The following is a 24,214-nucleotide window of genomic DNA, read 5'->3' as shown; positions in this document are numbered from 1 at the left end:
TCAGCTGAGTACCTGGGCCCTGGAGAAGAGGAAGGGAGGAAGGGTGAGCTTTCATTTCCTGTCACTTTAGATTTGTCCAGCTATTTTTCCCCAAACAGGAGGGGTCATCACAATGTTAAGAAAGCCATTGGTGTGGAATCTCAACTAAAAAATGCACCAGAAGAACTTAAATAAGAAAAACTATCATTTGGTAACTAACAGCCATAATGATTCCAGTAAGAATTCTAAAATGGTTGTTAAAACCAATGGTCTAAAGAGTGTTGACATACAGGACACAAAAATGTCTACAAAGCATGTCTTCATGGGACACTTACTAGTCACAAGAGCAGATCGTGCCTTGAAAGGGGAGGAAACTAAAACTCAGGGAGAAGAATGGCATGACGAACATGAAAACCAGTCTTAAACCTAGGACAAAGTGAGCATCAAGGTGGACTGGCAGGAAGCACTGAGAATCCATCAGTTTCCTGGTGTTCCTGCCCAGAATACAGAGCCTGAATCTAACCTCAGGATGCACAACCTAAATCCATGCACAGAACTGACAAGCTGAATCACCATGATGAACACTGCTGAGAACTGTCCTGTATTCTTTTAAAAAATGGCCAAGTTCAGCTGGCAAAATGGCCCATCTGGTTAAGGTACTGTGTCACCAGGCCTCATGATCTGAGTTCCACCCCCAGAACCCACGAGGTAGAAGGAGAAAACTAACTCCCACAAGTTGTCCACACACACACACACACACACACACACACACACACACACACACACACACACATCTTGTCATGTACATTCATGCATACACACTCGTACACACACATACATTCACAAACACACAAAATAAATATCATACGTTATTTTATTGGCAAGGTCACAAGAGATACTAGGTTGATAACTAAGGAGTGGTTTCAAATTAAAGGATACTAAAGCCACATGACAACTAAATGCTGTTTTATGTTGTAGATAATTTCCCCTTTCCTACTAAAGACATTTTTTTTGGAACAATTTGGGAAAGTTTAATATGACATATAAATTGCATATTGACATTGTAGCAATGTTAAAATTATGAATTTGAAAATTATACTGTGATTATATTAGATTGCCTTAATTTTAGAAATGAACCCTCTGCAAAGACAAGTATGTGAAAAAAGACGAGAGTTAGTCTTGTCAAACACTAATGAGAATATGGGAATACGGAGGAACGGAACATGTAAACTCTTTGTACTTCTTGTAATTATCCTATAACAAAGCTAAATACGTTAAATCATTTTTATTTTTGAAAATCAGCTTTAGAAAGAAAGCGTCATTCCCTTTTATGAAGATCAACACAAGCATTCGACAGACTTGGAAAAAGAAAAGATGAGGCTCTGAAAGCGGGGAAGCCGAGCCTCGTACCTGGTTCTGTTCGGCTCCAGAGGGCTGCACCCACACGGCAGACCCCTGAGATTCAAGGCTACAAAGAAATTCGCAAGACATGCTCTGCAACTCCAGAAGCCGGGTAATGGGGAGCGTCAGCTAAAAAAGTATAACCAGAGCAAACAGATGCCTCTTCGTGTCCGGCCTGGCCAGGACACTCAGTATCAACCAGAACGTGTATGGATTTGCAGTGATTCTGAGGAAGAGCTCATCCCACAGCCGTGTTTATCGTGGGTTATGATTTAGAGAAAGGCGGTATTGGGGCTGGGGAGATGTCTCAGTGGGTGAGAAGTACTCGCTGTTCCACATGAAAGTGGCCAGGAATGGTGGTGACAACGTAGTCATAAACCTTGTGTTGTGGGGACAGAGGCATGCGGATGCCAGACACTGGCCAGTTAGGCTAGCCAACGGGTGATCCCAGGTTCAGAGAGAACCCCTGCCTTAAAGGAGAAGATGGTGAACAGGAGAGGATGACAACCAACATCCACCTCTGACCTCCACATACGAATGCATGGGCGTGTGCATGAATAGGCAACGCATGTGCATAAACTCATATACCTATACCACGCCCAGTGGCCGTGAGGCAGTATTCCAGTCCCACCCTGGTGTCAGATTTATTCTGTCATACAGAAAGATACAAGACACTAGGAGGTAGAGGGTAGGATGGGAGAAAAAGGAAGTTGCTTTGGTTTTTGTTTTTTTTTTTTTCATTCGATCAGTTCCTGACTAGAGACCCCATGAAGATCAACTAACAAGCTGCTTTCCTAAGCATGGAGCCAGAGAGCTGGGGGTCATGACTGGTGCCTGAGGATCAAAGAGTCATCTACATAAAAAGGGATGAAGAGGGATCTTGAATGTGCCACGCTTGGTGGAGTCAAATAACGCACGGAGATTGACCCCCACCCCCACCCCAAAGATGTCATGTCTTCCTTGCCTCCTTCAACTTGCCTGGCAACAAGCATTCCTTGGCCTGTGGCCGAAATACTCCAACCTCCTCCTCTGTGGTCAGCAGGCTTTTCCTCGTCTGTCTATATAAATCTCCTGCCTCCTTGAAAAGACGTACGAGACTGCACTTAAGGCCCACCTAGATAACCCAGGCCGCTCTTCTAACCCCATGACTATTAACTGTGTCTGCAGAGTCTGCCACGAAAGGGCTCACTCACTCACGAGTCCCAGAGACCAGGACATGCTACTTTGAGAGGCTGGTATACACTTGTATGTAACTGAATCAAGATGTCCAGCCCTACCTTCCGCTCTTTCCTAATTATAACCCTTTGTGTGGCCTCACTTGGTCATTTTTATTAAAGATCTACACACTTACAGTGGCATGAGTCCCTGGAGGCTCTCCTATATAAAGGAAGATTTCATTGTCTCTGTAAGAGAAGGCAATGGCTTTAGATACGCTCCTTGGAGAGATATTTTTCTTCTAGTAAGTTGCTGCAGAGATCATCCCAGTCCTTCGGGGGCATGAACCACAACTCATTAATAATTATTTGGGTGTGCTATTCTGTTGCAGGTCTCCAGCTAGAGATTTCCAGCCCTTACCATTTAGGAATGCCTTTTCTGCCCGTTTCGACTTCATACAGCCTGTTCCCTGCTAACTCTGTAGCCATGGACACTCTGTGCTGCCTGGATTTCTGATCTGTTGTGGGAATCTTGCCATGTCTGTGCCTAGCTGTCCTCCACAAGCATGATGGTGGTCCTTCTGGTGGAAAGAGAATACATTCCAAGAGGATTTAGGATTTAGGTCCAGCACGATGGAGTTCAGACTCTGGGCACCATAGCTATGAAAGAAGATATTTCTAAGGCTCTTAGTCACTGTTGTAGTTTGGTTTCTATTGTTGTAATAAAACACTAACCAAAAGTAACACAGGGAACAAGGAGTTTACTTGGTTTAACTTCCATGTCACAAAGACATTATCTTGCTTACACTTCCATAGCGCAGTCTGTCATCAAGGGAAGCCAGAGAGGAGTTCAAGTCGGGAACTTAGTGGCTTGCTTCCCAAGGTTTCCTCAGCTTGCATACAATGCTAGACCACCTGCCCAGGGGTAACAGCACCCACAGTGGTCTGGTTCATCCCTCCCACATCGGCTGTCAATCAATAAAATGCCTCACAGACATGCCGATAGCCTGATGTTACAGAGGCATTTTCTCGGCTGAGTGCCCCTCTTTTTAGGTGTTAGTTTTCAGTTTATGTCAAGTTGAAAACACTAACCAGCGAAGCCGCCCCATCTGTGGTGGTACAGTGGCCATGGGGACTGAACAAAGGAAGGAATAAGCTACTCTCATTAAAACGGGAATGGGTGTTTCCTGTCTTTTCATAGGAAGAGCCAACCATTCTAACGGAACAGAACATTTTTGACTATTCAAAGCCACTGGGTTAAGACCTGCCAGTTAATTTTAGATTTGAGCACTGAATTGATGACAAGGTGAGAATACAATAATCACCACAAATGGGAACCTCTCTCCACATGACTCAGTGAAGTGTAATGCAAAATGAAACTTTTGAGAAAAAAAAATACTGCTAGAAAATGTCCACATGTGTCAAGAGAGACTGATTACCACTGAACTAGTGAGCCCAAGGAGGCACAGATGGGTGGGACAGGAGCATGGAAGGCTGGGCCCTCCCTACTCAGCAGATTCAAAGACAAAAGCCTAATGAGACAATAAGCTGATTTTACTCTCCATTAAATTATAATAAATTAATTTACAGCCTTTGGGAAATGTGTGTTTTATAACATATGTTTGTGTGTATGTGTGTGTCTGTGTGTTATGAAAAGCAGTAAGTCCAGACTTGGAGAGAAGAAGTAATTGGACAAAATTAATAACCTACAATGGCTTTATAATTTTCTAAATGTAGTCCGAGAAAACCGTTATCTGTGCAGAGACCAAGAAGGATGGCTTCGGGCCCACAACAATACAATAGCTGAAATGCAATTACTGGCTTTGTGGAAAAGAAAAGAGGCCGGCTGTCATAAACCTCAAAGCCAGAACACTTTGCTGTTTTAATGACTCTAAATTATCTCAACAAGCACTGGAATGAAAATCACTCAATTAGCTATGAGCTCGACTTGGAAGCCTCAGCGTGTTTTGTGGAATTTGAGGCTTACTTTGTTCATGGGTTCTTGGAAAGGGACAGTATCACCTCCAGTGTGTGAGAGAGCTTTCATGCAATGTGAGTCTGATGGTTGTCTTCTCTGTGGATGTCTATGTTTCATTCTTCAGGACATGAGATTGTTCAGCAAAAGCTTCTGCGGGTTAGCTTAAGCCACTTAGGATCTGATGCTGAAACACAAGCTAGCCACATGCTTACCTTGGTAGGCTGACATGAAATGGATTGCAAACATAGTAAACTTTTTCTGGGCTAGGAAAATAATGTTGGGCAGTGACATCACAAATGTTTCTTTGCAGTTATTTTGCAAAAAGTACATTAAGCATAGTGCAGTCAAGATTTTTCATGGGCTATTTCCCCCATAAGCACTGATTTAAAAGTCTTTTCTGTTTATCCAACACAAGAAAGAAAAGTGTATGTTTTACAAGTAAATGATGCAGTACTTTTCATCTCTACCCCATCCTCCTGAAACGTAGAGAGCCAAGGACAAATTAATTCCCTCAGTTAAAGGGTGAAAAAGCATTCAGCCATCAATTGCCTACAATGTCCCTATTGAATGCTTGGCAGGTCACTTGGGTAGAACTGACTTCTGAGGAGAAAAGCTGGTCTAGGAATTCTACTCATAACTGGCCATTTGGTAAGTTACACAGGGCTAAATAGCTCCAAACTCCTTATGTAATTGAAATTACTTCCTGAGTACTATCTCTTTTTTTCCTCTTCAGCACATTGAAGAGGCCTGATGGAAGTGCATATGGCTGGCTAATCAGGACCTTCATGGAGGATTTCACAGGAAAGCGTCTCCCTCCATTGAACACAGAGCCTCGGGCGAGGACAATTGGCCTTGCCTGAGCAAACCTCAGTCAGAGAGAAATGCCTTCGTCTTCCAGCAACTCAGCCCATTGCCACCTTACTTCCCAGGTGTTCTAAAGCTGCTAGATGGTAAATCTGAGCTATCATAACATGACTGGCAAGCGACCAGGATACCATCTGTCAGAGGCTGTGCCAAACTTCAGGCTGTGCCAAAGCTTGTGGAAAATGAGGCAGTGTATGGAAAGGGCAAAGAAGAAAGGTGAATTTCTTTCCTTTCTCAAGTCACAAGAAAAATGTTCATTTCTGAACATATAAGCTAACCAGGATTGGAATGCTTTCAGTGTTGTTTAATGGGCATATGTGGTGTAGTGTGTGTGTGTGTGTGTGTGTGTGTGTGTGTGTGTGTGTGTGTGTGGAGTGCATGCATGTGTGTACATGGTTTAACCCATGCTGGTGTGTGCAGAGATCAGAGTAGCATGTCCCGTGTCTTCCCCTCTCTCTCCACATTATTTCCTCCACACAAGTCTCTCACTGAAGCGAAGCTTGCCAGGTGGGCTAGGCTTGCTGAGAATGACCTCCTAGGAGCCACTGTCTCTGCCCTCTCAATGCTGGGGTTACAGGGATATACAGATATACCTAGCCTTTTATGTGGCAGCTAGGGGTTTGAACTCACGTCCTCACACTTGCACGGTAAGAGGCATACCTCTGTGCCTGGAATACATTCAGATTAATAAGCATTTCACTGTATTAATGGGTGACGTTCTTTCTGTCTTGACACAAATTTAACGTTTTGTTGTTTTCTTGTCTCGCTTTTATAAAAGCATGCACTATAGACTGGATCTGAAACGTCCCCCAAAGCCACGTGTGTTAAGGCTTTTCCCTGGCTTCAGTGCTATTCGGGGTTGGAGGTGGATCCTTGAAGAGACCATTAAGGGTAAGTTAGGTGATTGGGAATGGGCCCTGGAAGGAGATGTCGAAACCCTTGCCTCCATATCCCTTCCTCTCTCGTTTCGTTTCCTGGCCTTCAGGAAGTGAGCATTTCTCTACCTTGTGCTCTTTGCCAGCACATTCTCCCCGCCCCAAAGCAAGTGACAGCTGACAAAGGGCTGAAGCCTCAGAAACCATGAGCCAAAATAAACACTTTTCTCCTCTACACTGATTCTTCTCACATACTTTGTCACAGTGTCAGAAAGCCCTTGAACATAGTGCGTGTATATGCGTGCACCCGAGTGTCCATGCTTGCATGCTTTGTGTGTGTGTGTGTGTGTGTGTGTTTCAGATGCACACTGAACCATCAAAGTAAGCTATGATCCTGAAAGAGTCAGAGTTGGTATTTTGGGTTTTATCTTCCCATGTTTTTCTCTGTATTCTCCCTCCTTCACCCACCTTATTGACTTTCTTTATGATGGCTGAGCTGAGGCGGAAAGAAAGACAAGGTATTCAAAGTGACAAACATAGATATTTAACCCTGTAAAACTTGTCAGCAGCAGCTCAAGGCTGCTCCTCTCCTTCCAGCACTCTACTGCTCCAGTGGAGTCCTGGGAGGTGCCCATCCCCCCTCCTTCCAGCCTGTGCTCTGCCCAGCGATGGAGAACCTGGTCCCTGGAGGAGCCCTCTGAGGTTTTCTTAGCTCTCTTCTCTCACTGTCCCGAGGGAAATGTATTTGAGAACACCGGGAACTCTCTAAAGGAAACAATAAGTGGGTCAAAAGGTGAAGCAAATGTCACTCTCCTCTGATGGCCTCATTTCCATTCATTAAATGACGGTAGCGCATTAGGGCAAACACCAGCCAATTCCAGTGTAGCAGAAAATCGCCTTCCCCTGGGAAACTGCTTTTAAACATGAGGAAGTAGAAAGGGACTTTTCACACTTTTGAGAACAAAAAAGCCAAGCAGAAGCCTTAGCTACCATCTAATGAGTGTTTGCACTCCTCAGGATGTCCGGTCGCCTCAGCACCCATCCTGAGCACCAGCTGGACTTTCTCAGTCATTTTGACGCCAGTCTGCAGCTCTCCTCATTAAGGGTCTTCAGTGTATGTCGCCCAGGTAGTCACCTTAAGCAACTGCTCTGACCACCTTTGTAGGGGACAGCTATCGTAGCCTGGGTGACTGACCCCACTGATCCTCACACCCACCTAGACCACACGACTACCTCTAAGTTACCATGTGGCCTCCCGGAACAAGCACCTGCCTGCTTTAAACTCGCCCACTCAAACTCCCCTTAGAAAAGCTGCTTGGCCTAGCCTGGCCTTTAAGTCCGTCTCTCTTCATGTGCTTCCCGACATGTATGTATATGGCCTTTAGGTGTGGCAGGTACCCCTATGATGTATAAGGAATATAATATTTCTAGCTTGCGTCTCTCCTGATCACTGGAAGAGTACCTTTCATTTCAACAAACCTCAGTTAAGTGTGGGAAACATGCTACGCATTTTACATCTCATATCATCTTATCAGAATTTAACCAGTTAGGGGAAAGCTATGGCTCGTTTGAGAGGAACCTGACCTAGAATCCAGAGCCCTGAGCTCAAGTCCTGGCTCTGCTATCAGTAGGCTGTGTAACTGTGTGAACACAGGTGCTCTGAGTCTGCAGGTGGAGAAGAACGAGACAATCGACAGCCAAGCACAGTGCTTCATGCGTGGTGTACGTGAATATGGTTTCAATCATCATTGCTATGACCCTTTCCACTTTTAAATATAACAAAACATAGGCTTAACAGCTATGTGACTTCCAAGTCACAGAGATAGCCTAGATCTCCAAGAAACTTCTGCACTGTTGCAAGTCATCTCTAATACCTAAATTATACACTTTCTCCACATACCACACAACAAAAGCAAAAGATGACTGTTGTGTGGAAATTCTACAAACTACGCATATATCTGAGATGATGTTTTAGAGAAAAAACATGCTTGTTCCTTGTGTACAAAGCCAGATACACAGCCTTTGTACACAACCTTACAGACAATAAAATAATTTCTTCTTTGACCTTTCAGTCTAAGGATTCAACCAGATCTCTGGAATGGCACAGGCACTAGTTCAGCAAAGGAAAGAACTACAGGGAAGAGGAAGAGGCAGACACCGTGCCCCCATGATCTGTGGAACGGGACAGGATGTTTCCAGACTATAGCCTGCCCCTGTTTCCATAGGAGCAACAGTCTCAGTCAGTCTTGGGAATCACTAAGCAACACACAGTACTTCTCTGGCTCATACCTGCCATTGCTGACAGGTTTTCCGGGTACCTCCTATCTGCTCACAAGGGCAGAAGAAATCAGAAGCGGCAAGAAAACAGTAAAATCTGAAAACAACTGGATTTTATTTGCTTGCCCTGGAACTTATATTTGGCTTGGTGTGTTAATTTCTTATTTACAGATGTGTTCTATTTTAAAAATGGTTTGTTTCCATTGAAAAATGTACTCTTGGCTTCCAGGACTGTACCCAGTTTTTAGTTTGCATATTAATGCACCATGGCAGTTAGAACAGTGCCTCCTCTCTCTATGAGATTATATTTATCCAACACACTGGTAACAAGCTCCCTCATGGGGCCTTTGACCAGTGAGATGTGAATACAAACAAAATTCTAGTGCACAAGCTGCAAAATTATGTCATGTTCCACCACTATGATGCCCTCTGCTGACATCAGCACAGTGACTAGCTAAATCCTGAAACAAAGAAGCGTAGCAGAATTTTAATTCAGAATACAGCTGCTCCATCAAGAGATCACATCCAAAGACTTAGTTCAGTGTCATCTGGCTGAAATACAGACACACCTTTAAACCCAGGAGATGGAGGCAAGCAGATCTCTGTTCGAGGCCAGCCTGGCATGGAGCAAGTTTCGGGTCCAGACAATGAAGGTAAAATTAGTTTATAGATGGAAGCACCCATGTTTGAAAGTGATGTTTAATTGAGTGGCAGAAAAAGGACAAATCAGAGAAAGATTTGACAGGATAGGATACGCCCAACTCTCACCAGAAGAGAGAGGAAAGGGAGCAGCACAGAGAATAAAACAGAGGAGGCAGTTTAACAGACACAGGTTGGAGAGAGAACAAGCTAGACACAGGTGAAGACAGAAGGAGCCAGAGAAGGAGAAGGAGCCAGAAGATTAGAACAGATTGCCAAAGTTAGTATGAGCCCAAGCTAAGCAATTCAGTCAGAAGCTGAGACAATCCAGTTTGAATCACTCAGCTTAGCTAGGAGTTTGAACCAGAACAGCTAAGTCGAAACAGCCAGCCGGAAGTCAGAAAGAACCAGAAATGGTGAGCTTATTCATCAGTAAGTCTCAGAGGCTGAAAACATTCTAGGCCTAGATTACATGGTAGGGAGTCTAGAAGCTTCCAGGACTAGGACTATGTCAGCAAACAGAAGCAATAAGCATCTGAGGAGAAAATTACATCAGGGGAGTAAAAGTTACATTTACAAAGAAGACATGAAAAAATAGACCACAGACAACCCACAGCTGTCACACAAGCAAGTAAAAAGGACATTTTTGTTATCATAAGCCACTGGGACTTGGGGGTTTCTTGTTACTGCAGCAAAGGCTACTTAATTCAAGCTACTATATTCACTAGCACATGTTTTGATCATATTGATCTTAATCTAAAAATCCCACATACTTGCAACAAAAAGCTGCTGGAAATAATCCTTAAAATGAACACAGTCATTTTTTTTTTAAAGAACTGGAGCTAGAGCCAAATACTCTTATAGGAAAAATTTCATTGTTGGTATTCAAATAATATCTTGTTGGTATTCAAAAGGCAAACTGACCTCAGGCATGTTTCGCTGCTTCTGGGTGCATCCTGATTCCCCTACACAATGGAGTTTTCACTCTAAGTTTTTGTTCTGTGTCCTGGAGAAGTCTGCAAACCACAGACACTATGCCTCTCCTTTCCAGTGTTACACTAGAAGCTTACGCTGGCCTCATGATCCACCCCCTCAAATGCACACAGACAAAGGCAACTGAAAAGCAAAAACTGCATCGACTCTCATCACATCATACAGAAAGAGTTCCGAGGTTAAGAACTCCTTCTATTTCCTCTAAACATGATTTGAGATTTAGAAAAACTCTTTAGTTACACAAAGCTATAGCCAAGCAAATCGTCAGACCCAGTACTTCAGGGCAGAAAGAGAATGACGAATGACAAACCACAGGAATGCTTAAATTATATTTATGTTTGGGAATGTCACTTTCAGAACAATTCCTGGCTGGGAAGCAAAAATATTTTTTCAGTACTTATTCATTTCAAAAGAGATGTGCAAACCGTGAGTCTGGTAACAGAGTACCACCGAGGGTATAAATTACATATGCACACAATTTTAAAATATTACATAAGAATTATCATGTCATATTAAATATAAGTACATACATACTGTGGATTTCCTCATAAAAGATCCTCCTTAAAAATGATTTACTTATTTTGTATTGTGTGTGCGTGTGTGTGTGTGTGTGTGTGTGTGTGTGTGCAGTGCATGTTAGTACAGGTTTATGCAAAGTTCAAAAGAGAGGAAGTTGGACTTATTAGAGTTACAGAATGTTGTGAACCACCTGGACGTGGTAGGACTTGAACTTGGGTCTTCTGCAAGAGCAATACTTGCTCTCAACTGCTGAGTCATCTCTGCAGTTCCAAGTACATCTTTTTTTTTTCTTCTTTAGACAGGGTTTCCCTGTGTAGCCCTAGCTATCCTGGACTAGCTTTGTAGATCAGGCTGGCCTCAAACTCAGAGATCCTCTTGCTTCTGCCTCCCAAGTACTGGGATTAGAGGCGTGTGCCACTGTGCCAGGTTCAGGTACTTTTTAAAAAATGTGTTACTTTCAGAATTTAAATTAGCATAGTGTTTTCTGACATCTGTCTCATGCAAAAAATCCCATTTCAAAAGAAATGAGGAGTGACCCGCACAATGGCCCACCTCTTGCTGGTCTAGCAGGAGGAAGACAAACGGCAGCCCTCCCTGCTTAGACGTGCAGCCCCACTCAGTGACACAGCACAGATGTCAGGACTCACCAGAGACTGGGTAAAGACGGAAACATCCTCCGTGTGGTTGTCAGAGTTCATCTTCAGCAGCCTCCCAAGTCTAGGGGAACTGACAACTGTGAACGTTACAGTTCTGTTTCCTGCCTTGTCATTGGTCACAGCTCTCAGGTCATGAGACGAAAGCGGCTTTGTGGAACCTAAAATTAAAATATGCACATAACTGCAAAGTGCACAGAGGTGACCAGCTCCTCAGTCTTTCTGGACTTCTGAAAACTGCCTGGAGAGTGCTCAGATACGAATGGGTGGCACTAGCTAGCCTTCAGACCTGGGCAATGGGAAACGCCTGGGGTGTTTCTCAGGGAGGTGATTTACACCTGAACCACAGAAGAACAAGCTCCTCTGTGCCCCTTCTCCAGTCATGGCCTCACATCTATTTGATTCCCCAGAGGAAAAAAAAATCCTTGCCGAATAAGGCCTCTGTGGCTCAGTACTGGGTGTATAAAGAGAAAATGTGATTGTGTGGTACTGGGAACACAGGACACTGTGCTTCCTAGGAGGGAAGGAACCTCCCAGGCCTGTATCAAAGGCCATGTGTATGCCAGGGTTTTGAATGTTGAAGGCCCATCCTCCAGCTCATGGGCTGAAAGGTCTGAACACTATAAACCCTTCCTCCTTTCTTTCAGTTCCTACTGTGAGGGACAGGTGGGCTATTGACGCCATTTCCATTTTCTCTCTATCATGAGCAAAGAGGCTGAAGTGCAGAATCCAGGAGAATGATACTTTTTGTTGATGGACCTACAGAAACTTGCTTCTATCATAGCATTACAGCAAAACTTTCTGGGTTAATCTCTTCAATACTCCAGACCAACATTCCTTGAAAAAGAACCAAGTACAATTTGAATAAGCAAAATCAAAACAAAATGAAAACAAAAACAAAACCACTGCAGCCTAAGGGCATGGTATATTCCCACATGTCACCACTAAAGCTAAACAAACAAAATCTATGGTGTAATTCAATGTGAAAAACTCTTCCAAAACCTTTTATTGGAGAATAAATCACAGAGAAGGAAGGAAACAGAACACATGTCATATATATGAAAACCTTCTGAGTATACATATGCATACATACATATACTTATGTTATACATGCACGTATGCAATAAAATAAGCAAATTTAAATATTAAAATAAGGTACAATAAGATATACGTTAAATAGACTACTTAGCTCACACACAGGAAAATTTCATTTAGAAGTAACACATTCCTCAGAGTAACTGTGTTAAAAACTGATATTCAGATTTGGCAAAGTACAGAAGCTATAGTTAGTCTTCAAACAGTATCATACTATACACTCTGGTAATAATCAGTTCGCTTGTTATGCAAATTGTATAAGTATCAAGCCGGGGCTGAGTGTCCAAAAGACCCAATACAGACACATCCAAAGCTGGATGGGCTGCAGAGGAAGTTCAAATGATATGAACCGACCGTGAATTAAAGTTCTTAAAGGTTTAATTTTTTTTTTCTTTTTTTGGTTGTTGCTAACTTGTGCCAGGTTGCAATACTTCCCCAACCAAAGAGATTAAAACATGTCACAGTAATCTTGCTATATAACTGTTGTGGTTATTAACTTGCTATGTTTTTTTGTTTTGTTTTATTTTGTTTTGTTTTGTTTCTGGTTGTGCATGTCAATATTATCAGTAATGCTTAGGAGACAAAATAAACATCTACCTTGAGCTCCTAGTCTCAGGGAAGCGACCTTCCAAAATAACAACACCCTGAACTCTAGCCTGCATGTACCCAGAAGGCGCTGCTTGATGCAAGCTCTCAATTTCGACTCAGAGTCGCTACATTGCCTGTAGGGCTTAACATTCCTATGAGCTGTGTGACACCGAAACTTCCCAGGTCTCCATATATTTTACCTGCCGATGGGAATGTTCAAAAATTGTGACCAGGCTGGCCTTGAGCTCAGTGATCCACCTGCCTCTGCCTCAGGTGCTGGGATTAAGGGCATCTGGCCACCACTCCCTGGCCAAAAGTTGTGTTTTTGCACACTATTTTTATTTAAATTTTTAAAATGAAAACACAATGTGGTAATTAAAAAATATAAAATGCTATAAATATATAAAGCACAAGTATCTAAATGTCTAGCCTGTAGTAAGAATGGATATTCTTTTGCACCAGCTCTAAAATGAATTATGCCTGTATAAAAACAAAGACTTTCCCCTGGTTTTTAGAATGTAGACATTGTGCGCACATGGTTCTGCAACCTCGGACACTGAGTGAACATCTTACATCACCCCCTGGGGCAGGATGCAGTGTGCCTCCATGCCTCTGGTACATGACGAAGACGGGGACTCTCAAGGAAGACACAGAATGAATGGGGCATCTATCGTCACCTTGCAGACTCACACACAGCAGCTGGGACAAAGAGCCTTAGGGGTGGGTGCTGAAGAAGTCGTGCCGAGCAAGGTTCAGGTGGATCCCTGGAAAGGGCACAGGTGACAGGAGCCGCAGGAGTCATGCGCAGGCTAGGTAACTCTGATATGCAACTGGTGGTCCCTGCTACCTGGGAAAGCTAACATAGGCAGACAGAAAGGACAGCGGGACCAGGTGACCCCCTACGGTCCACCTGAACTCTAGGGCTTCTGATTCCACAGTTACAAGATTGATTTCATCAAACATCATTGCTACTCGAGTGAAAAGGGTATGAGGATCCATCTTCCTTCCTCCTGGCTGAGATCTGGAGCAGGCAGGAAGGCAGGGTGGAGGAGTGACTAAGAATATCAATTGAGCTAACAGGACAGGGAGGGTTTGGGAAAGTGAGGCCAACATCTGCTTCCTCTCGAGACACATGGTGGCTAGGTCTTAGCAGATGTAAGGCTTGCTAGAAGAAGAAAACATTTATCAGGACTCTGGCCAGTAATGCACACGAAGCTGTAAAAAGTGTAAGTCTAGCTAGCACAGTCTTCTGAGGTAAAAAAGGAATTTGGCCTCTTTAATATTTTTCCCCAGCTATACTGATTCAGTGAAACATTCACCAGAAACTCAGATGTGTCTAAGCTATAGTGTCCCTGTCCTTTCTCTAATACAACTGTCATTAATTATTAGGCCAGACTCTGCTGGACTAGATGAAAGGTACTTAATCTTTTGCAGCAGCCAGAATTATCCTAGTTTTAGAATTTTAAAAATAGATGACCATGTTTTTCCAGTTAATGGGATGTAGCTGATTATTTATTTTTTAAAACACTAAATGGTTTCCTAATTGCCTTAGTGGGTTGGATGGTAGAAGCTTCATATTTATTGAGACGGAAAACTTACAGAGTGTGGAAAAAAATAAAGTTTTATAATAGAAGAATCATAGGTTACATACACCTACCTACATTTTGGAAGGTTTCTTTCCACAAACTCAAAAGCTGAGGACAACTTAAGACGTGAAATGAACATTTCGGGGCTCTGGCTCAGTGGCAGAGAGCTGCCCTAGTTTCAACACTCAGCACCATCAACATCACGATAAAACTAACAAAGGCATTCCAGAAGTTACTGTAAAAACGATTGCCAAGTCATCTTCCTTGAAATCTGTTATGGAAGCAGGAGGATTCTTTCCATCTCTCACTGTATTTCCTCTTCAAGTCACAGCGCCCACCAACTTCCCAGGAGTATCTTACCTAGCTCAAGAGCACTGGCATACTGGTACAGCATCTAGTCCCATGGATCCCAAACTAATTCAGCTTTAAGACCAACTGAAGTTTAAAAAAAAAAAACAACAACAACAAAAAACTTTTAAAAATAAGACAGGATGGCTCAGTAGTTCCCAGCATGAACACGGTGATTCATAACCATTTGTGACCCTAGTTGCAGAGGATCTTAAGTCTTGTTCTGACCTTTGCTGGCACAGGTATGCACATGGTACACAGACATACAAGCAGGCAAAACATTTACACACATAAAATACAATAAATAAAGCTAAACAAGATGTTTCTTACTAAGCCAAGCCCATTCCAGAGACTTCCATTCAACCTGTGTAAGTGAGAGGCAGGCACTGCTATTTTTAGGATTGCTGGCTAGTATAATTAATAAAATTGTCATTATCTTTTCCCACCTGTGTTTGATGGCTAATGTCTGTCCCTTAAGCAGGTTATAAAGTGGGTGGCTGCGCTGGCCTTTTTCTTTTTCCCAGCATGCTGAGGCGTTATTGTTTTCTATGTTTCCATCTCAGTGCTTTTTTGGAAATAACAAATTTCAAGGATTTCTTTTTCCCCCCTCCTTTTTTGTTATTTGCCCTTGCCATTGGGTGCATATTTCCCTCTCTTAAGGGTGTTAGTCAGAGGGGCTCACAATTCCTTCTATATCAGTCTAGCTAAGATTATTGGCAAAAAATCACTCAAAGCCAGCACTAACAGAAAACACTGTCGAGCCCCGGGTTCTGCAGGGACCCGTATTCAAAATACAAGCAGTTTGAATAAAGTAAAAGGAGGCAGGGGTGTGGCTCAGTTGGCAGAGTGCTTGCTAAGCATGCACAAGGCCCTGAGTTCAGTTCTTAGCACCATGTAAACTGGGCAGGGTAACACAAGCCTGACATTCCAGCACTCAGGAAGCAGAGGCAGGAAGATCAAGCAATTGAGGTCATCTGCAGAAAGTGATTCCAAGGCCAGCCTGGACTACAGAAGATGTATCTCTAAATACATAAATAACAGAGATCTGGAGTCTGTAAGGATTCTGGGAGAGAAGAGGGGAAATGTTCACAGCCAGTGAAGACGGATCCTTCCATGATTCCTTTCCACCGCTCTTTTCAGACCTTCTTTTTCTGGGGAAGAGGCAAGAAAATAGACAAAAAGCTTGCAGAGTGCCAGCCTTTTTGCTCTATCATTTTTTGGCTGAAAATTCTGTGGAGGGTGGGCTAAATAGATGTTGTTAGAATCATTCTACAGTAAGGGACACCACTTTAGGCCATACAAGTGGGCTTTTAAACACTGACCGACCCCTCACCCCCCACCCCCAAACACTTGCTCAGCCTCTTACCTGGAAAGACACTCAGTCCTCTGTTGACTTCTAAGCTAATGATCAGAGCTCGGGCGGTGATGCTAAAGATTTGTCGAGGTGCAAAATTCAAACCATCTGTAACCTGAAAATTAAAGCCTCCTGACATGGCTCCTTCAAAAGAAGAACACACACTGTGGTCAGTTTGCTTACCCAGCTTGCTTGCCTCCATTTAACCGTTCCCTTTCCATGGTTCCCCTGAAACATAAGCGACAGCAACTTTGTAATGTGTTCAGTGTCCACTGAGCTCCCTGAGGCTGCATGCCACATGACACCTGGAGCTGAAGCAGACGGCCTCTGGGACTTGGGTCCCACAGACTCTGTCACCCAGAGATAGAGTCACAGCCTCTTTAGTTGTGTAAGGGTGCTTGATGATGTTTGTACACTGGTGAGATCATTTCTCAGTTCGTTCCTGGCTTTAAGGGATGCTTGATTGTATTACTGACAGTAAAACAGAGTGAAGACACATCAGTGAAGGTTAATGTGCAGACTCCCTTGAACTCTGACATTTTAAAACAAAGCACAGATGTTACCACTGAGAAATTTCTGAAAATTTAAAAAAAAAAAACATCACCTGGATTTTATTATTTTGAAATCAGTCCATATCATTGTGATAAAGTAATGCATGCCTATACCCACACAAAGAATTTTTGAAAAGTTGATAAAGCTTAATATGGAGACTTCAGGGAAGGGAATAGTTAGCATCTTGCAACTACTAAAAACAGTTTTACTTTTAATGATGGGAAGATGGCAGCTCAACCCTGCACAAAGACTAAGGAATGCTGAAAACAGGAGAAACAGCCTTTACCAGGCAAGAGTCTACTGTCTAACCAATACCAAACAGTCAACTCTGAAAACACAAATACATAAATGCCCGTAACAATGAAAAGAAAAAAAAAAAAAAAAGAGGCCACGAACTTGAAAGAAAGTTGGGAAGGGTGTGGGGGAGGCGTGGGAGGGAAGACAGAGTAGGGGAAAATTCTATAATTATATTACAATCTCAAAAAAAATAACAGAAATTAACTAACAAGATCTACCTCAAGCTAGGCATATTCTAAGAGTGGAAAGAGACGGCGAGAGGAAAACCTGGTCCTGCCTTCGTGGAGGATCTGCAAGGAGAGCCCACTCCTACCCTTTGTCAGAGACTGGTCAGACAGCAGAGTGGGAAATTAACTTATGTGCATCACCGAAATGGAGACGGAGCCTCATCGATCCAGTTCCCGGGGGTGCTTTACCAGTCTGACTCACAAGGCAGGGGCAAGATCTCCATGCAGGAAGAGTGGTGACCACATCCCCATCACTCTTTGAAAATGCCCATCTAGCAGGAAATTAAAAAGCCCACAGGCCCCTACAGGATGTACTAGGTAAAAACGTACCTTTGTTGTCCTAGGGGAAACAAGGATGTACGGTCAGACTGCAATTATGTATGGGCACTCCCTTAATAACACGATTGACAGGTGGTAGGCTGATGCCTGACATCTTTTAAGTCTTGGGTAAGCAAAGCTCAGCTTCCTCATTAGGAAGCTCTGATTCCTCAGAAGAATGTTTACAGGTGGTGATTTTTTTTTTAAAGCAACATATTCATAGGTCACCATTAGAGAAACAGAGAGGGAGAGAAATAAGCTCTGAGCGTGCCTAATTCCTAACGGGGCTCGCAACCACATGTTTTGCATTTGCTTTCTTTTCTAGAAATAGCTTTTCAAAGTTGTATTTAATGAAACGCAAAATTAAAGAGAGAATGTCTCTACCCCTAGGAATTATGGGAGCACGTTATGAATCCAGAAACAAAACACAGACAGAACCAAAGGGATTTATATCAAGACAAATATAGAGAACATTATACCAAAGATGGACATGGCGAGTAGGACCAAAGACAGACATGGAAGGAACAGAACGCAAAGGATGGCCTGTGGATTTCCTATGGCAGGGCTCTGAGTTTTCCCAAAGGCACTCTCAGGAGGACAAGTAACAGAGAGCTCTCGGCTGCCTGCATCTTGGCTGAAGCAAACTACTTAGGTCGTTGTGTGGACTGGTGAATTAGATTAGAGCAGAATACTCTGAGCACTTTGCAAATGTAAGATGCTAAATGAGATTAATTAAACTTTGCCGTTGTTTGGGGCTGGTGACGGCAGATGTACAGCTGGTTTCAGCAACAGCCATCTGCAGCTGGGCTCCAGTCGTCTTGAGAGTTATCAGCTTGTCTCAGAGTCCATTTAGTAAGCATAATGGATTAGCCCTCACGTTATCCTGGCCTCTGCCTCTCCTTCTTTCTTTTTTAGAAGGTGTTTGCTCTATCTGCTAAAAGCAAATATTGACCTGCTTGCTGCCAAGTCAATCAACCTAGAGAGCAAATTGTTGCTTCCGTCCTTCACTGAAGACTGTAACCCATGTCCTCTCACCTGCCGTGCCCTTCGGTGGAGAAAGACCAGCTTTGGGGTCAGGCCAGGCTCAGCCTTTCTGAGTCTTAAGTTTTTCTCATCTCAAAAATGGAGTCATGACTCTGTATGGCTCGGAGGACTGGGGGGGGGGGGTACTTGTGAAAGGACGTGTTTGGCGTGGCTATACCTAATGTGCCGCCTGGCAAATGGAAGAAATTGAGGAGAGTGCTGAACTAAGCCCCAGGGCCCCAGCTCGAGTCTGTGACCAAGAGCATCCATATGCTGAATCATTTTCAGATTCTCTGGGGAGTCTGTGTGTTAAGCGCACACATCATCAGGACGTCACTACCTGAAGTTAGAAGGTGTCTTATCTTTCTTTCCTTTATAATACTCTCAGAGAATACAGTTTAAACCAACTGGGTGAAAGATGAGATTTGAGCTTTCAGGTCATGCGTTCCTTGTTCGTGATCCTTCGCCATGCCTCCCTCCTTCCAGATGCTCCCCACTCTGGTCCACTGACAAGGACAGTCTTGTAACAAAGCCAGGCCACCCTGGCAGAGTTCCCCGGTCACCACTGCAGCCGATTTCCAGCAAATGTTGTCAGTATTGATTCACTGATGACTAACAGGAAGCAGAAAGGGTCTTCCAATCAGCATTAGGGTCTCTTGTGAATATAGTGACATTCATTCATTCATGAATGCAATCCTTGTACAAAAACTGCTTTGCTCAGTAACGAATCCTCAGCATCTACAATGTCATTACCTGGTACATACTTGGTGTTCAAAATTATTTCCTATGTTCAGAGAAGTTTTATCTATTAAGCACCCACTATGTTCCAGTTACTGTTAGAGGGGCTGTGGACACAAGACTCTGCCCTTCTTTGGAATGCTTACACTGTCGTGGCGAAGGGAGAAAACAAACAGCTCCAGCTCGACCTATAGTAGTCTCATAGCCAGGGCAAGGGTGGCGATTCACAGAGAGATGCTATGACAGTAGAAGGGAGGAAGGGGCTCTCATGGACAATAACTGACCCTGCATGCCCTTCTGAGTGAGTAAGGGAGGCATGGGCAGGCTCTCGTGCTTTTGTTAGCTCTCCTCAACATGTCGCTTTAATAAAAACAGAGAGCTCTGAAAGTCCCTACAGCCTGCGTTTTCAGCTCTTAGGTGTAACAGCCACGTCACTCACTGCTCAGTGCACACGTTCCTTGATGCCGCTCAGCTCTGTGACTTACCAGAGTGCACAAACACGAGCTGACCGCCATCAATCTGAGCCTGAGTGAAGTTCTGGATGCTTCTGCCAGGAATGGACTTGAGAGCCAGATGCCCGTTGCTGGGAGGAGTGACCCGGTAGACCAAGTCCTCTGGGTAGGAGTCCCCATCTTCTGCACACAGGTCATCTCTGGTCACCTCAGTGACAGAATTCACCCACACCTCAAAGAGAAGAGAGAATCAATTCCAGTCCACCCACATAGTCAGGACCCTGGGCCCATGTGAGAAGATAAATAAATAAATAAATAAATAAATAAACAAACAAACAAACCGATTCGCCCAAGTTTTTCAAGAATAGAATTACATTTTAACGCTCATAGGTGTTTTGCCGGCTTGTATGTCTATGCACCACATACATGCCTGTTGCCCGTGATTTAGATCAACAGTATTAACTAATTCTTCACTTGAAATTGATTGCTCAACAGTCTATACTCACTGATATCAACAGCTAACTATGGGGCCCGTGGTCACAAGGCAGCCTGTGCGCTGTCCATATGCTAAATACACCGCATGGACTCTCACATGATGTAGCATCTGCCTTGTCAGGTTGGTTTGACTATCTCTACACATGGCTCTGAGTAGCTGGTAAGGTCACCAGCTTTTAAACAGTTGAGGAGGAAAAATGCACATTGCGCATTTGTTACTCCCTTCATCCTTCCTGTCTTACATGAAAACAGGGGCCCCGTTTCTTTGTTCTTGTGCTGTTTGCTGGACTGATGGTTCACATCTGTAAGCACAGCTAAGAAACATGGCTGCTTTTCTCTCACTGTGAAAAAAAAATCTGTGTGTATCGCCTGAACATCTGTGTGTGTGTGCATGTGTGTGTGTCTTGTTCTAACTCTCTTGCTCACCCCCATCTCTTCCCCACTCTGCATGTGTGCGTATGCCTGCACACGTGTACAGATGTGTATGCATGTTCCTGTGTGTGCCTGCTCATACATGTATTGCACATGCCTGTGGAGGCCAGAGGAAAAAAACTCAGGTGTCTTTCTTCAGGGCCAAGAACTCTGTTTATTTTTTAGACAGTCTCTTACTGGGGCCTGGGGCTTGTAACTGTCCAGGGAGCTCTGGGGACCCGGCCACCTTCACCTCTCCAGCCCTGGGATGGCAAGGGCTATCACCACAGCTGGCTGACAGTTTCATGTGCATGCTGGAGAGCTCAGTCAGGCCCTCATAGGTGCATGGCAAGAACTTTACTGACCATAGTTAAACATCTGAAAGCAACAGTTAACCAAATGTATTGCTCATCCACCATGTGCCAGCAAATATTTTGGATGCTTGCATTTTAGCAGTGATTAAAACAAAAGGAGCCATGTCTTGGTGGAACCAGCACTTCAGCAGAGGGCACAAAAGAACACAGAAAGGAGGCGACAGGCGTTATAGGAAATGAGCAATAGAGTGGGTTATAAAATCACTACACCACAAAAAAAGATGAAACAAAATAGCGGGTTCTGGGATGTGGAATGTTAAAGCAGGAGGTGAAAGAGAAGCCATGCACATATGAGCATATTCAGGAATGGGAAAAAACACTGGAGTTCACTGGAGTTATATAGTATAGGAGGAGCAGTGAAGAGATCATTATGGCAGGAAGAAAATAAGCAAGATAGAGAAGAAAAAGACATGTCTCCAAACAGAAAAGATGGTACATGTTGTACTGTCAGAATGCCGGCTTGTCCTTTAGGGCAAAGAGGAGAATCTGAGCAAAGTCTTGGCCCGGTGTGCAAAATATCCAGCCTTCCTGGCTTTTATGCCATGCAGGTCTGTGGAAGCAGAGAGGCCGGTCAGGGGAAAACTACAAGAAACCTACAAACCATGAGAGCGGGGAGCCTTGAAGCCACAGCAAAGATGGGAAGTGGTCTGTTCTTGGGTGTCTGCTGAAGGTGATGAGGAATTAGACTTGAGAGGGAAGGGGACCGACAGCACCTTTGGGGCCTTGCCAGTCAGAAGGAGACATTCCCCACCACTGAGAGGTGCACAGCTTCATGGGGAGTAGACGGCGGGTGATCAGGAGTTCACTGTTGAGTCGAAATAATTTGAACACTGACTCATCGAATGGAATCAGAATGTCAGAGTTTCTAGAATCAGGGAGTCGTGTGGTGTGGTGATCTGAATAAGAATGGCCCCCTTGATATATTTGAATGCTTAATTACCAGGGAATAGAGCCCTAGGAGGATTAGAAGGTATGGTTTTAAGGTTTCAAAAGCCACGTCGGACCCAGTCTCTCTCTCTCTCTGTAACTTTCTGTCGCTGTCTCTCTGTCTGTGGCCTGTCTCTATCTGTCTGTCTCTCTCTGTCTTACTCTTCCTGTCTTCTCTCTCTGTCTATCTCTGTCTCTCTATCCCTCTCTCTTTTCCTCTCCGCCTGTGGATCAGGACATCACTCTCAGCTCCTTCTCCACCATCATGCCTGCATCCATGCACCCTGCCATGATGATCATGGACTTAAGCCTCTGAAACTGTCCGCAGGCCTCCAGGTCAATGCTTTCTTCTCTAAGACTTGCCTTGGTCATGGTGTCTCTTCACAGTTCCTAAGACACATGATATTTCTCTAACACCCAAAACAAGCAGCTTCATCATTAGCTCCCTTTTTCACACCTCTGTCTGTGTTTGCTTCTACAGTACACAGAGACACTGCGCACACTCCCGAGTTTATGTGCCGTCCTTGCTCTCAGACTAACACCGTATCTGCTTCTAAGCTTTCTGGCAGATTCTCTAAAACTCCACTCGTAGTAAGCTATTAAATTGATAGACTGCATGCTCAAAAGGAACAACTCTCCTCAGCAGAAGGAGGCACTTCTGTAGCGAGAGTTCATGTCCCGTGTTATCTATCAGCCACTGAAACGAAGAGAGGATGGAGTTCAGAAGGCATGTGGGGCTTTTTAAGTTTTCATGCCAAGCCTGATATCCAGACTGTAAAAATCATTCAAATTCTATCCAAGTTTCACTACCGATAGCAAGGAAAAACCTCATTTGTGAAACAAACAAAACAAAACACTAACTTTGTGAAAGCTGGCAGCTACGATCATGAAATGACTGTACATTAAAAAAAAAACCCACATGTACACACACATACATAAACACACACACATATACTAAAACTCACACATACAAATCTGTGTTCAACCCTATAAGGCTACTGTGGTGGTTTGAAAGAGAATGGCCTGCATAGGCTCATATGTTTGAATGCTTGGTCCCCAGCTGGTGGAACTATTTAGAAAGGATGAGGAGGTGTGGCCTTGTTGGAAGAGGTGTGTCACTGAGGGAAGGCTTTGAGGTTTCAAAAGCCCACGCCAGGCCAAGTTGCTCTCTGTCCCCAACTTGCAGATCAGATGGAGGCTCTTAGCTACTGTTCCAGTACCATGCCTGCCTGCCTGGTGCCATGATCCCAGCCATAATGGCACTGGACACACCCTCTAAAACTGTAATTTTTGTAAGTCTCCTTGGTCATGGTGTCTCTTCACAACAATACAAAAGCAACTAAGACAGTTACTTCCTTGAAGAATAGCTCATGCTAATAGCAACAACACTGCTCAAAATTCAAATTCTTGTGTTCAAATTATTTTTGTTCAAAATCATTGGATTTTGTTTTTGCCCAAGGACAACCAGGGTTCAAGTTTTTGTCTTGGTATGTACTTTCTATTTACTACTTACTATATTCATAATATGAAGTTTATGTAATAATATAACAATATAATATAAAAAAGGACTCTCAGGTCCACATCGCTTAATTTCTCTGGGTCTTAATTTCTTTATCAGTAACAAGGAATAGTGGTGTTATTATGTAACCTGTGCTTAGCACACTTTACCTGACATACAGCAAGTCTTTAATAAATACTAGCTTTGTGTTACCCATTTTCTTTGTGAGATTTGGCTCTGAGGATAAGACATTATTTGATTGTTGAGTTGTGGTGCTTGGAAGCACAGCCAGGTTCAGAGGTGGTTTTGAACTGTGCATTGTTGATGCTGGGAACCAAACTCCAGCTTGCAAGAACAGCAAGTGCTCCTAACCAGTAAGCCATCTTCTCAAGCCATTGGTTATGTTGTTTTTTAACAGTACTCAAAAGTCTCCCCGGTTATGTTAACAGGACAAGGCTACTTTCAACCACACAATGTACATTTTGCTTAATTTCACAGCATCCATAATGGGATGAGACATTTACCTGCCAACAACTGCAATTACTGGTCATTTCTCTCTCTCACCATTCAGGACACACTCATTGAAGACTTTTTAGCAG

The 24,214-nt window shown here is 43.6% G+C and overlaps 1 protein-coding gene across 1 annotated transcript in view; it reads right to left on the bottom strand.

Annotated features, from left to right (window-relative positions):
* LOC129673660 (chondroitin sulfate proteoglycan 4-like) overlaps positions 1–24,214 on the bottom strand; it is a 65,249-nt gene that overhangs the window by 5,010 nt on the left and 36,025 nt on the right. Inside the window, exons 6-8 of the mRNA XM_055603556.1 lie at positions 19,944–20,142; positions 16,316–16,447; positions 11,327–11,493 (exon numbers count right to left, since the gene is read on the bottom strand). Of these exons, the coding sequence (XP_055459531.1) occupies positions 11,327–11,493; positions 16,316–16,447; positions 19,944–20,142 (498 nt within the window). The remainder of the gene's footprint in view (positions 1–11,326; positions 11,494–16,315; positions 16,448–19,943; positions 20,143–24,214) is intronic.

This window comes from Psammomys obesus, unplaced genomic scaffold, assembly GCF_907164565.1.
Source record: "Psammomys obesus unplaced genomic scaffold, mPsaObe1.curated_primary_1811, whole genome shotgun sequence".
In the NCBI taxonomy this organism is placed as follows: domain Eukaryota; kingdom Metazoa; phylum Chordata; class Mammalia; order Rodentia; family Muridae; genus Psammomys; species Psammomys obesus.
This window is presented reverse-complemented; position numbering and strand designations above follow the sequence as displayed.